At 34.5% G+C, this 15,387-nt stretch overlaps 1 protein-coding gene across 4 annotated transcripts in view; it reads right to left on the bottom strand.

Annotated features, from left to right (window-relative positions):
• The window catches only part of PPP4R3B (protein phosphatase 4 regulatory subunit 3B), a 63,924-nt gene that overhangs the window by 13,267 nt on the left and 35,270 nt on the right, over nt 1–15,387 (bottom strand). For 3 of the 4 annotated variants that reach the window (XM_045884968.3, XM_045884967.3, XM_045884969.3), the window contains 4 exons: nt 8,248–8,379; nt 6,812–6,914; nt 4,435–4,476; nt 2,703–2,861 (listed from right to left, as the gene is read on the bottom strand). In XM_045884968.3, coding sequence (XP_045740924.1) covers nt 2,703–2,861; nt 4,435–4,476; nt 6,812–6,914; nt 8,248–8,379 — 436 coding nt within the window. The remainder of the gene's footprint in view (nt 1–2,702; nt 2,862–4,434; nt 4,477–6,811; nt 6,915–8,247; nt 8,380–15,387) is intronic. The other variant, XM_064572490.1, reaches the window with a different exon arrangement.

The raw sequence follows: 15,387 nt of genomic DNA, 5'->3' as shown, positions 1-15,387 counted from the left end.
TTTCAACCCACTATTCAGAGGCAAGTCATTAAAAGAAGTTGTGCCTGTCAAAAGAGGTTCCAAATATTATCTGAGAATAAAACTGAAATAGGCCACATAAGGTATAAATGTATGATAGCTGTTAACACTAAACAAGTGTGAAGAAAAAAACCAAAAACAAGTGTGAAGAGAAGTACTAGACTTACAACATCACCTCTTTTTGTAGCAGGACAAGAAACAGTTATTTAAGATTAAAAAGACTGAGTATGTGCGCAAGTAGGTACTCTAATGCACTGCTGGTGAATGGGTGAATGATACGATATAGTTACAACTGCACTACTTAAAATGATGGAAATCTTGAAGCAATGTAAACATTTAAATACTAGAGATTTGTTCAATTATGATATATCCACACAAACAGGACTACTCTGCAGTCATCCAAAAGAACTATTTACAGAAAGCCAGATAGGAATACCTATCATGAGAACATCAATCCTTCCAAAATTAATATAAAAATCTAACATAGTCTGGTCATGATGAACTGGATAAAATTGTTTTTAAGTTATTATAGAAGAACAAATGTCCAAGAACCAAGAAAATTATGAAAAGGAAAAGCGAGCAGGGACTTAGCAGATATTAAACTTTACAAGAGAGAGGCTATAGTGGCCTAAGAATAAAGTTTCCTATTTATCTCATCTAATAAAACAATAGATTAGAAATAGAAATAATAGTTCAGAAACAAGCACAAGATATATATGTCAATTTACTATATAACCAGAGAAATTTTAATTCAGTAAGAAAAATATAGTTTATTTAATAAGGGGATTGGTACAACTTGCTCTCCATCTGGAAGAAAACAAAGCAAGACCCTCCAAACCACATATAAAAACAAACTTCAAATGTATTACATATATAAGTAAAAAATGAAATAATAAAAATATTAGAAGTAAATTGAGGAGAGTATTTTATTTGTATAATCTTAGGACATAGGAGATGTTCCTAAGCAAGACAAAAACCCCAAAACTCATAAAAGGAAAAGAGACATACTTTTCATCATAGAGAATCTTAAAACTGTTATATATTTAAAAAATACTATAAAGGCAAATGCAAAAGACAAATGAGACTGTGACATTTTTTCCCAAAAATGTGATAAATATCTCTAATATAAAAAGAACTCTAAGGAAAAGATAATAGGCAATTCACAACAGATAAAATTCAAAAGCCCTAAAACAGGAAAATATACTGCCAAGGAAAATGTAAATTAAAACATAAATGGAATACCACATTTTCCATCATCCTCTTCATAACATTTTAGGAATCAGTAACACAGTGCTGCAAGAGTGTCAAGTGCTTCAATCTTTTGGGAAAGTAATCTGGAGGCTGTATGTGAAACTCAAATTTAAAAGGATACATTAAAACTATATAAACATTTTGTCCTGGCATTATCATTATTGGGAATCCATACTCTGGAAATAAAGAAACCAGCACTTAAAAGATTTATATACTAAACTATTTACTAGTGTTATTTGGAGGGGCAAAATACCCGAACAATCCATTATCTGTGCACTACAGAACAGCAGAATAAATTGTGGAAGAGCCACTCCATCAAGTGTGACTCAGCTACATTTAGTAAAAAAATTTAGTTGAGACCATATTCGATCACCTAGAGTAATACTAAAAAGCTGAGAAACATGTTAATATGATCCTGTTTTTATAAAAATAAAACAAAAAAACCTGTAAAGTGTGTGAATTTTTATATAAATTTGTACGGCTGTGGAAAAAGGAATAGGAAAAATTGTGCACGGAGTTAATGGTAGCTACTTTTTTTTTTTTTTTTTTTAAGATTTTATTTATTTGAGAGAGAGAGAATGAGAGAGAGCAAGCACATGAGAGGGGGGAGGGTCAGAGGGAGAAGCAGACTCCCTGCCGAGCAGGGAGCCCGATGCGGAACTCGATCCCGGGACTCCAGGATCATGACCTGAGCCGAAGGCAGTTGCTTAACCAACTGAGCCACCCAGGCGCCCAATGGTAGCTACTTTTAAGGCCTTAAAAATAAAAGGAGTTGGGAGATTAATCTTTTCTCTATATGTTAAATGTTTCAATTTTAACCGTAATTTTTATGCTCAGAAAAAACACACAAAGCTCTTTTTATTTGGAGGGTGAAGGAGGTTACTTTATCGCTATTTGCAGGTAAAATTATGAAGAGGAAAGGAAACTTAACAGTTTGCCAAAAATCAACACTGACGCAACTACTGGCATTTAAGTTTGATCATTGTTGGTCCAAGTGGTATACTGAGGGGGACTACTCATAAGTTATTTTACAAGTTCAATAAATAACCCAAATTACACAAAAACGTTTGAAGGCCCATATCTCAAAGGTATAAAAAAAGTCACTATAAATGACAGTTTGATGAAGCAGATGTGAAAGACAGCAGGACTTGTTCTATTAGTGAAATGTCATCATCGTACGTGGTATTTTATCACAACAGTTAAACTAATTCAATCTAAATGTGAGTAATATGTGGGTGGGAAGCACCATGACCTATTCCTCTTGCCCTTTAAATAAAAGAAAACAAAAGATTAGTACTTCTCATAATCATCTCTTTGATGGCATATATACTGCTAAAAAATAAATCAATTCACATGGGTAACTTCAGGTTTTATCTCTATCGACTGTTCCTTAAAATACTTTACAAGAATGTTCTTTTTAAGTTGTTACTTACACAAGGCCAGGAAAGTGTGCTTTGAATTCATCAGGACCAAGACTCTTCTTAGCAAGTCCTTGTTCATAATATAGTTTTTTATGTGATATGTGTGATGTTCCACACAAAATGTGAGTAGTTCTAAAATTAAGGCAAGCAGCTGTGCTGTTTGATAATTATCTACAAAAAAAGTCATCACATGAAAATATTGTAATTCACCTAAATAAAGAGAATAAATTTTATGTCCCATATTTTAGAGCAAAAGTAAAATTGTATTTCTTCCTCATTTTATATCAATTAAAGCTACAGATTTTTACTTTTTCAATAGCAGACTCTGCAATACTATTCAGTTTTATTGATTAAATGGATACTTTCTAAGGCTCTTGTATAAAATATTTATTAGTGTTAAGAGGGAAAAAAGCCTAAATAAAAATCTACAAACATGGTAAGAAAACCCTCATTGCACTGAGATCTTCTTAGTAATATTTCCTTAGTATGTGCTTTCATTATTAATATTAATGAACCCATTAAAGGGTCCACAGTAAACAGTAAATACCTCAAGCTTTTTGCCTAACATTGTACAACAAAATTTCCCAAGAAAAATTAATATGCTTTCTTTAAAGACATCTTTAAGGAAAGGACATTTTTGGCTATTTGAATATAAAGTGAAAAATATTACATTGAGATTTTTTACCAATAACCTTTTTAACATCAAAGTGTAATACCCATGAAAGGCCTACTAAAATAAACTACCTTTTCTTCCCTCAAGAGGCCTTGGTACATTAATGAAATGACTTCAAATTGGTTCCTGAACATCAAAATTCAATGTATGTCAAAGGGCTTCTGTCAATAATTACTGACATCTATTAAAAGTTTTAGGCAAGAAATATTAAACTGTGAGGAAATTTTGGAATCACAGCTTTACAGAATAAATCTAGTCCAACTATTTTATTTTTCAAGAAGATTACACACATGACTATTTTGTGGAACTCTGATGCTATCGGGAATAAATCAGCATTCTTTTGATAACAGAAAAGCCATGAAAAATACAAAATATAGTTCTGGTATTTATTTGAACTAGTCCCTCACCATTAAAAAAAATAAACTCTCTTAATCCCTCAGTTCCCTAATTTTATTCACAAAAGATTTTGTAACAATGATCTACAGTCTTAATTAAATGTCTTGTTTTCACTTTCTCAAATTAGGACATGAAACTAATCATTATATCTCTAACTAATCCAATCTCTGAATGTCAGTCTCTTCATTTGAAACTGGCTCTCCTAGACCATTGATGAACCTGGTAGAAAAGACAGGATGCTAGGTGCACAGAGCATATTTTCTATATTCCCAGGCCCATACCTGGTATGCATGTTCCAAGTAGAAGCAACAGTGCTTACACTCAGATTCATAAATAATACCTAAGCATAATGCTGTCACGAACACTAACACTAAGGCCTTAGTTACTAGGTTTCAAAAATAATGAACTAAAATCCTCAACTTTCAGATGTCTTTTCAAAAAAAAAAAATCAGAAAACTAGCTCTAAATTTACAGTAAAAAACAAAAACAAAATTCCAACCAGTTTTCCATTTTTTATATTAGAGAAAATGAAATGTTTTTCTTTACAACAGAGGAAAAAGGTAAATTAAAAAAAAAAAATGCCTTTCCTAGCCTTGTATAAATAAATGCATTATACTCTGAGCAAAAAAAGCTTAACAATTTATATTAGTTCATAAAATAAAAATTTATACTTACCAGGGCAAATCGTGCTGTTTTTGTTAGATCCAACTATATTATCTAATAAAAAAAAGTTAAAGTCAGTTACTTCAGTAATAATTATTTAACATTTTCCTAGTCCTTTACAACATACAAAGGATGTCTTTGGTCGTAATCTCATTTTACCTGCATAATAACCGTAAAGAATTAGTTGTGAGGGGGGTGAAGGAAGGGGCAAAATGGATGAAGGGAGACACAGGATTCCAGTTATGGAATGTATGGTCACAGGGATAAAGGTACAGCACAGGGCATATAGTCAGTGGTACTGTAACAGCATTATAGGGTGACAGATAGTAGCTACACTTGTGGTGAGCAGAGCTTAATGTATAGACTTGTCGAACTACTATGCTGTCCACTGAAGTTAGCATCATGTGTCAACTAAACTTCAATTAAAAAAAGTTGTTTCAGTCAAATATTATACCTGTATCTGCAGTCCTTTACAGAATTCGGTGCAGATGAGGAATTGTTAAAAGACAATAAATATTGTGATAAAAAAGTGAGGTTACAACCAGAGAAGGCACATTTTCTTTTATTTCTTAGTCATCCCCCAACAATTAGGATATGTCTCTCTCTATATAGGAATTTCTTAAACTCCAGAATAACACGTTAACAATGATAATTTATGCCTTGAAGTTTTAAAAAAATAAGTAGGACATTGTAAGTTCTGAATTTTAGGCACATATTTCAGAGCACATTTGCATAGGGAAAAATACAAATGTCTATTGCAGCATTGTGTGTAATAGCAAAAACTAGAAACTTAAATGTACATTAGAAGCAGGATGGCTAAATTATAACATACTCAAAGAGAATATTATGCAAGATTTAAAAATAAATAAGAACTCCAGGTATCAATATGGACAGATTTTAAAAACGCATTGAGTAAGGGCAAAAAAAAATGCAGAATAATGTGTACAACAGAAATCAATTCATATCAAGCTTGGAAATATGAAAAATAATACATTACACTTGTCATAATAATATAAACAGACATGGGGTGATAAACTTCAAATTCAGCATTCCTTGAGAGATGGGGGTGAAGTGAGAATGTGAAGCGGTGCACAGGAAACTAACAATATCTGTATTTTCTTTTCAAAAATATTTGAAAAAAAGATAGGGCAAGTTAGTTTTGATAAAGTCAACAGGAAATATATGGGTGTCTGTTATACAATTATCTAAATATTTCTGTACGCTGGAAGTGTTTTATTTTAAAATAAAGATTAAAATGCATTTATTTTAATTTATACAAATGAAACCATTCTGTATGAAAACATTCTGCCAAATGCTTTTTTACCCAACTTTATATTTTCAAGAACTAGTTAGGTGACAGATTAAAATTCAGTTGTTTTAACTGCTATATAGTATTCCATTGTATGAATATATCACGTGTTCTTTATTTTCTTATACATTCTTGTACCTGTCATGCATATGCATAAATGTCCCCTAGGATATGCTCGGAAATTGAATTGATGGTATTATGTAAGGTGTGCCCATTTTTACAACTTAATTAGTTTAGTAAGCATTCTCTTTAATTGACTTCCTTTTAAAATGACTCATCAGATTAACCAACACTCTCAGAGATAAAATCCCCCCATCCTGCCCATTTCTCATTTCACCAGTTGAGTTGTATGCTTATCAAAAAGTCCTTTGTTTACACTAATTATTTTTGGCAGTATGATTACATACTTTAAACATCACAGACTGATGAAATATCATAAAAATGTAGTTATCTATGGCTAAGTTGAATACAGTCTAGAAAATCAGTAAAACCAGAAGCTGGAGCTGATGAATTATGACTGTAGTTTATGCATGAAAGATGACATGGAAATACAATAAAAAAATACATTAAAAAAAAAAAAAGGCTTGCCCTTATAAAAAATATCAGCAAATGAGTCAGCATTTAGAATGTTTACAGAGTTTATTTTTTTAAACTGTTCTCTGCTTTAACCAACTTTTTTGATTAACCCATCAACTTCTGATCCTTATGTTGTGAAATTAAAGAGCTTGTACTATATTGCCAAATTATTCTCCAAAATGATGGTTCCCTTGGATTTTCTAATGTAGGTAATATACTGTTTACTCTTACCCCCTCTAGGTAATTAACAGCTTTGAGAATAATCCCCTTCTGTTAAAGTGTTTATATTTCTCTTCTTCAAGGTGTAATACTTTTTGCTACATTTTCTGTATCATTCTCTAACATAGTCCCTCTGAAAAAAGGGAAATCATGATTTTATAACGCAGTTTAAAATTTTCAGTAGTAATTTCCCTGTCAAATAAAGCACTGAGTAGACAGCCTATTATACTACTTATTTCACTCTTTAAAAATGGAAATCATAAGCAGATAAGTAAGACACCCTACCCTTTTCACACTTGTCTTCTGAAGTATTGGTCAAAAGCGGTGCTGTGAGAACATGCATACAATGGTTGTAGAAGAAATTTAGAAATTCACTTTTTTCAGTTTTCTGAAACATACAGAATTAAAAAAATATTTTATCTTTTAATTAATAAGATATCTTTAAGAATTAATGCAGGTCATATACAACAGATACTTCAAGATATCATGAAAGCACCAAAAAACTAGTTATATTCACCTTAATCGTATTTCTGCAGAACTGAAAAATCAAGTCTATTTCATATTACTAAATTAAAATGAAAACAAGTATAAAAAATTTTTCTGAAGAAAATTATTCAGAAGAACTTTTTTTCTAATATGCTTGTGACCTGAAATGCAATGAAGAATCTATCAAGCAATGTGAGAGGAGCAACTTAACTGCTGAAAATTTGAAAGTTCATATCCACACATATTCAAATCTGAAACTCCATTCATAGCATAGTCAAATATGAAAAAACACCAGAATGATTTATCAAGTCATCTGAAACAGGATAGAATTTAGATCTATTTTTTAAATTTTAAAAATTTATTATTTGGAAATTTGGAAAACAGTTCCTTTTTTTGGCCACTATTTTTTATACAATGGTCTCGAAAAAACAAGTAATGATTTAAAAACAACATACATATTCTTCTTTAAATATGAGAGAGTTTATAAAGAAAAAGTATCCCAGCATTTTGAGACAACAATTATTAATATTTTGGAATACTTCTATAAGTCTTTCTGAATGACTTCTCCTACTATGCAGTTGAGATCATTCAGTACGTATTAATTTTTTTCATTATGATTAAAGAACATGTAACTTTATAAAATTTACCATCTTAGCCATTTTTACTGTTTACATTTCAGCAGTGTTACATATACGCATCCTGTTGTGTATTAATTTTTAAGAAGTTAACAGAATGAGGCCAAGGGCCATAAATAGAAATGCTAACACTTTTTACTAAGATTTTCGCAGATTACAATCTTGTATTTTGCCACAAATAAACTGCTACAGGAACACCACAGCTACTTGGATACGAAGTGTACAAATACTCAAGTATTTATTATTTTAAAAAATTGTACAAATTTACGGGGCGCCTGGGTGGCTCAGTCGTTAAGTGTCTGCCTTCAGCTCAGGTCATGATCCCAGGGTCCTGGGATCGAGCTCCGCATTAGGCTCCCTGCTCAGTGGGAAGCCTGCTTCTCCCTCTCCCACTCCCCCTGCTTGTGTTCCCTCTCTCGCTGTGTCTCTCTCTGTCAAATAAATAAATATAATCTTTAAAATAAATAAATAAATAATTGTACAAATTTAAAAAGATTTTATATTTACATATAATTTATATATTTATACATAATTTATTATATATTAAATCCTCTAAAACTGACTAGACCAAAACATTTTTATCTCAGAATAATTTCTTACATTAGTTGTAGCCAGCATGTTCTCTGGATCAATTAGAGTACGAAGAAGTCCCATTAACTGAACAGCACCTCCTAGCTCAGGATCAGTATCACAGATCATTTGTTCAATCACTACATTAATGAGAAGGATATCCTGAAAGAAAATGCATTTCCATTAGAACTGGTTTGGATATAAGACAAATATACCAGCTGAAAGAACAAAATCAGAACCAAAGAATAAATGAACTTAGTTAAACTTTCATGTTTCTAGTATTTTTCAAAGTTCTATAAACACACTAGAGTGAAAAAGCCCACTAAAAAGCAGAGCACCCTACAGCTGCAACATTAATGTAGGGAAGTGGAAAACAAAATCATTTACCAGTGATTCTTGTTCACTGGAGATTCTAACAGATTCTCATTCTAGGTTTCAGCCTCAGGTAAGAATTTAGAAGTTGACTGAATAAGGAAGATCACACATCATCTGACCCTAAAACACAGATTATCTGAGCTTCAAATGAGAAAATCCTTTCTAGCAAAAAAGTGAGAAAACCCAGTATACAACTCTCCACAGGAGGCAAGTGGGTGCACACCGTGTTACATAATAATCTTATGCCACAGAGATTTGCATTAGGTTGCATGCTTTTGGGTCTTAACTAAGAAACTACAAAGCAGCTTGCAGATACAAAATTTGCCTTTTGCCTGTATTTTTAAGAAATCTTGGAAACTGAAGTACAGTACAAAGTGATTGCTCATGTCAAAGAAAAAAGTTTTGACATCAACTCTGGTGATTTGAGAATATGTTTACTCTTGGGGGAAGGAAGGTAGTAACTGAAGGAGATGAAATAAGGGAACTGCATGGAATGAAGATAAATTTCTTAAATTGGGAGAATTCTGTAAAGTAATAAAAATAAATCTTCAGTAATAAAGCACTTAAAAAAAAGGTTTTATTTACTTATTTCTCAGAGAGAGAGAGAGAGAAAGTGTGCACTTGCACGAGCAGGGGGAGCAGACTCCCCGTTAAGCAGGGAGCCCGATGAGGTACTCGATCCCAGGACCCAGGATCATGACCTGAGCAGAAGGCAGAGAGAACCGACTAAGCCACCCAGGTGCCCCCAGTATAAAGCATTTTTTGTTATTATTTTGTTGTGCTAGCCCCTCTAAACTTAACATACTGTGGTTTTCAAAAATATTTCCCTGTAAAGTTGTGTTCTTCAATTCCATTAAGAACCAACAAAAGCATGTCACAGTGACTTAGCTGCTTAAAATTAGAACCCTCACCCCTACCATGTTTCAAAATTTGAACACCAATGAATCAATTCTGTCATGGCATTAGAAACAGAATAAAATCTCTTCAAAGAGGAATTACGAATTATGAAATAAAATTCACAGAGCTAATTAATAAATCCAGACCCAAGCCTCATTTCAATTAGAAGAAAAAGGTAGATTCCACATTAATCTGCTGTTCTTTTTTATTCTGGCATGATCAGCAAAACTTAACTCATGTAAAATATTAAGATATTGCAAAAAGGTGTTAGCCAATAAACTTTCTTCAGATCAGTGCTATGGCATTTACTTTACATTTATGTCAACGTGTACTACTTACATTCTACCAGTTAATTAGGGCCTCAGATAATTCGCTGAATTATATATAATCATCTTTCTTAAGTTCATTCATTTAAAACTAGGCACAAAAAAAAAATAAATGATGAATTTAGGTTACATCTAAATAAAATCAGAGTGGCAAGAAATACTTAAGGTATAGCTCATACACTGAAATGTCACTTCAATATAGTCTTCAAACTTTTTGCTCTGGTCTTCTCTTACAGTTTCTCATAAACCCTGCTTCCATCAGTATCAATGCCAAACTCAGTCCCATAATTTAGTGACTTGTGGAACTGAAAAAAGCTGATTTATATACTTCATGGTGAAAGAGGTAAGAAAAGAACTGCCTTTCTCAAAGGCCTGTAAGACTTCCCTGCCAGAGAGAGGTATATGCACCATCGAATGCTATTCTTTTTTTTTTTTTTTAATATTTTATTTATTTATTTGAGAGAGAGACTGAGATAGAGTGTGAGAGGGGGGAGGGTCAGAGAGAGAAGCAGACTCTCTGCTGAGCAGGGAGCCCGACGTGGGACTCGATCCCGGGACTCCAGGATCATGACCTGAGCCGAAGGCAGTTGCTTAACCAACTGAGCCACCCAGGCGCCCTCGAATGCTATTCTTTAGAACATTTTAAGATTCCCCAGGCTTCAGATAAGAAGGGCACAGAGGTCAGTAGATAAACTGATATCTCTAGGTTCAAAGATTACGCTTGAACATGGGGCACCTGGATGGCTCAGTCAGTTGAACATCCGACTCTTGGTTTCGGCTCAGGTCATGATTTCAGGGTTGTGAGACTGAGCCCCCCAGTTGGGCTCTGCGCTCAGTGGGGAGTCTGCTTGATTCTCTCCCTCTCCTTTGGCCCCTCCCACAGCTCGGGCATGTGCTCTAATAAGTAAATAAATCTTAAAAAAAAAAAAGAGAGATTATGCTTGGGTAAGATCTTTAAAATCCTTAAGAAGCAAATAGTTTGGAAGCCTACTAAACAGTTGAGGAAGCTTAACTGTAAGAAAGTTTTAAAATAAACAAAGGTCCATGACTGTTCAATCTTTAAGACCACCACTGGGCCAGAGAACTCACACCAACAGAAAGCAGACTATGAAGATTATATAGAGCCTTGGAGGAAAAGGATCTTCTATTGCCCAACTCAGATGTGGCCACAGCTGATAATATCCTGAGGGAAGAAAGGCTTTGGAAAAAAATAGGCAAGGGGGAATTCTTTAGAGACAGCTGGTTTCGTTAATCAAGGACCTCTTGGGACAAAGAGTCCAAGCTACTGCTATTCAACAAATATTTGATGAAACAGTGCATCATAGTTATGAATGAATGATTGCTATATGTATGCTCTCCCTTTTCCCAAACAAAAGCAGTTTCGTTGTGATGTTGGGGGCAGATAAATTATCTTTTTATTTATAGGTCACTGAAACACTAGGAGTCTTATCTGGACTTGAAAAGGACTACCTAATACTCAACTATTCTGGATGTGGCACTGGATACAAAAGTGAACGGAAACTTGATTTATCTCCCTTGAGGGAAAGGTGAGTGAGCAAAGAAAAATATGTATGAAAGTTAGGTAGCTAGAGAGGGGGACTGTGTGGCTGATACTACAAGATGCCAACTTAGTCTCTATTTTCTTTGTTTTGCTAGCAGAGCCCAAATTTTGTTCAGAGGCAATGTACTCAGCTAAAACACAATTTCCCAGCATCCTTCACTGCTAAGGGTAACCTACTTCTGGCCAAAGAAATCCAAGTAGAAATTGCTAAGGGGAAAGTCCAGGAAAGTGCTTTAAAATAAAATACAAAAGCTTTCTAGCCTTCTCCATTATTTTGCTGCCTTTCTTATTCCTGGAGGTGGAAGAGCAATCTTGCAACCTCAAAGTAACAGGCATTAAAACCAGAAAATGAGGATGTCTGACTCAAAAGATGAAAGTCTTCTGGCATCATGAGCTGTATAGTTAAGGACATCATGGAGCTGCTTCATGACTTGTGACATTAATAAAACTTTCATTAGACTAATAAAACTATTCTAAGTTGGTTTTTCTTTTTTTGTGTGACAAAAGCACTTAACATAATACCTACTTTCTCAGCAAAATTTTAAGTATATAATATTCTTAACTATAGGTACTATAGGTACTGTACAGCAGTACAGTAGATCTCTAGAACTTACTCATCCTGTATAACTGAAACTCTATACCCTTTGTCTAGTATCTTCCCCATTTCCCCCACTCCCCATCCCCTGGCAAGCACCATTATTCTGACTCCATGAGTCTGTATTACTCATATAAGAAGTATCATGTATTTTTCCTTCTGTGTCTGGCTTATTTCACTTGGCAAATTGTCCTCTAGGTTCATCGAAGTTATCAAAAATGGCAGGACTTCCTTTCATTAAGGCTAAATAATGTTCCACTGTACATATATGACAAATTTATCCATTCATCTGCAGATGGACACTGAGGTTGCTTAGATGTCTTGACTATTGTGAATAATGCTGCAATGAACATGGGAGGGCAGATATCTCTTTAAGATCTTTTGCATTTATGGACAGAAGCAAGATTGCTGGATCATATGGTAGTCTAATTTTTAGAGGAACTTCCATCTGTTTTCCATGACGGCTGCTCCAATATATCCCCATCATCAGTATACAAGGACTCTTCTTTTCTCCACATCCTTGTCAAGACTTGTCATCTTTATTTTTTTATATTAGCCATACTTTTTTTTTTGAGGACATGTTCCACATTTTATTTACATTATAAGACTAACTTTAATCTCACAATCACATATCCATTTACCTATTTCCTTTTTGCTGATTGCACTTAAATGCATGGTTTGTCAAAGACTGTAAACAAATATTTACCATGTCTGTTACATGTAACACACAGGAACGGCTTTTAACAGAAATTCATCGACCTCCCCCACAACACTTTTTTATTATAAATACAGTTATCGAAACAATCCTGGACATATTTTTGATACTACTATAGTCAGCACCCATACCACTTCAAAAATTAACACAATTTGTGAAAATATTCATTGTATCTGCTACTTCAGACAGTTTCACCTGAAGCTCTTTCACTAAGCAAGACGGATAAAGCATGCCATTTGTTTTTCCTTCTTGAGATTTTTTACTTTTCAGAAACACACATGCTTCCACAGCATGACTCTTCTCTCCATGCTTTCAGCTTGTAAACCTGAATTCTATTTTGAGTAATCGAGGTTTATGCGTAAATGACAGTGTCATTGCCTACTACCTCTTGTCCTTCAAGTTCTTCCAACAAGCGAAAATTATGAGTAACTTTAACTCCTGTGGAGACTACCTTCCCCTACAGCCCTGATACTAGCCACCCTAATAGATGTGTGTGTACTTAGGACAAATGTCTGTTCAGTCCCTTTGCCCATTTTCAAATTGGGTTGTCTTTTTGCTACTGGGTTGCAGGAATTCCTTACATATTTTGAATACTAATATCTCATCAGCAATTGAAAACAAACTCTACACTTTTACTCCCAACCTACATACTATGTTATTGATGTCAGAATTTATTTTATATTTAAAAAAATTTTTTTAAAGACTTTATTTATCTGTCAGAGAGAGAGAGAGAGGGAGAGTGCACGAGCAGGGGGAGCAGTGGACAGAGGAAGAAGCAGGCTCCCCGCTGAACAAGGAGCCCGATACGGGACTCGATGATCATGACCCAAGCCGAAGGCAGACGCTTAACCAAGTGAGCCACCCAGGTGTCCCAGAATTTATTTTTTTATATTGTGTATCTATTAAAAATTTTTGTAGTTACAGTTATTCTTAATATTTTGTCTTTTACCTTTTATACTAGGGTTAAAAGTGATTTATACACCATGAATAGAGTATTATGTTATTCTGTATCTGTCTATATATTTACCTTCACCAGTGAGATTTACACTTTCAATATGCTTTCTTGTAGCTGTTTAGTGTTCTTTTATTTTAACTTTAAGAATTCCCTTTAAGCATGTCTTGTTAAGGCAGATCTAGTGATGCCAGGTAAAGTATTCTCAGTTGGTTGTTTTTTTCTTTCAGCACTTTGAATATATCATCTCACTCTTTCCCGGCCTGAAAGGTTTTTGCTGAGAAATTTGCTGAGACTTATGGGAGTTCCCTTGTATGTAATGAGGGTTTTTGTTTCTTTGGGGTGTTTTGTTTTTGTTTTTTTGTCTTGCTGCTCTAAAAATTCTTTGTCTTTGACTTTTGACAGTTTTATTGTAATGTGTCTTAGTGAAGACCTCTTTGGATAGAATCTATTTGAGGACATATAAATTTCATGTACCTGGATGACCATATCTCTCCCCTGATTTGATGCTATTAGCCATTATTTCTTTAAATAGGTTTCTGCTCCTTTCTTTTCTCCTTTCAGGGTACCATAATGTGTATACTGGTTTTCTTTATTGTGTCCTGTAATTCATGAAAGCTTTCTCCACTATTTTTCATTCTTTCTTCTTTTAGTTCTTTGGGTAATTTCAAATGGCTTGTCTTTGAGTTTTCTGATTTTTATTTCTGCTTGACTGAGTCTACTGTTGAAGCTGTTTATTGCCTTTTTTTTTTTCAATGTATTCTTTAGCTCTAGAACTTCTTTTTTTTTTTTTTTAAGATTTTATTTATTTGACAGAGCGAGAGAGAGAACAAACAGGGGGAGCGGCAGGGAGAGGGAGAAGCAGGCTCCCTAGCTCAGCAGGGAGTCCGACACAGGGCTTGATCCCAGGACTCCGGGATCATGACCTGAGCTGAAGACAGATGCTTAAGCGACTGAGCCACCCAGGCACCCCTCTTCTGGTTCTTTTTTAATACTTGGTTTCTGTTGAACTTCTCATTTTGTTCACGTACTGTTTTCCTCATTTCATTTAGTTATGTGTTCTCTTGCAGCTCACTGAACTTCTTTAAGACAATTATTTTGAATTCTTTGTCAGCCAGTTCAGTTTTCCATCATCTTAGGGTCAGTTATGATAGCTTTATTTTGTTTTGTTTTGGTGGTGTCAAGTTTTCCTGATCTTTGTAATCTTGCACTGATGTCTGCCCATCTAAAGAAGCAGTTAGCTCTTTGTCTTTACAGACTGGCTTTGGCAGGGAAAGTTCTTCACCCGTCAGCCCAGTCAGAGATTTTGGCTGGGGCAGCTGATGGGGTTCATTACTGGGGTACGTGGACCAGCTATTGAGATGTGTGTGGTGGTGTTGAGAGCCCCTGCTCCTTTTCTTTGTTCTTAGCTATTACAAGGTGATACCCTCACTGCTCTGGGTAGGACCTGAAAGAAATGGCCCTCATGGGTAGCATTCTGAAAGGCTGGGGATGTCACTGAGACTCTCTCTTTGTTCTCCCTTTCCCCATGAGAGAATCTGTGGGCCCAGAGGGATCTCTCTCAGTACTGTGTTATGCTGACTTGGGGAGAAGTGACAAGGATAAAGTGAAACTGTTCTTACCCTTTTCAGTGCATCTTTTCTCATTTCTGTGCTGCACTAAAATGCTGTAACCTCTAACCTGGACTCTAGGAGTTGCATGGAGGTATTTGTGTCTGTTAATAGTTGTTAAATTGGTTTCTGTTGTGGG

This window comes from Mirounga angustirostris, unplaced genomic scaffold (assembly GCF_029215605.1).
Source record: "Mirounga angustirostris isolate CCGP_5_RB_7025 unplaced genomic scaffold, mMirAng1.0.hap1 SCAF_10, whole genome shotgun sequence".
NCBI classification, from domain to species: Eukaryota; Metazoa; Chordata; class Mammalia; order Carnivora; family Phocidae; genus Mirounga; species Mirounga angustirostris.
Note: the sequence above shows the minus strand (reverse complement) of the source record. Positions and strands in the feature narration are given on the sequence as shown.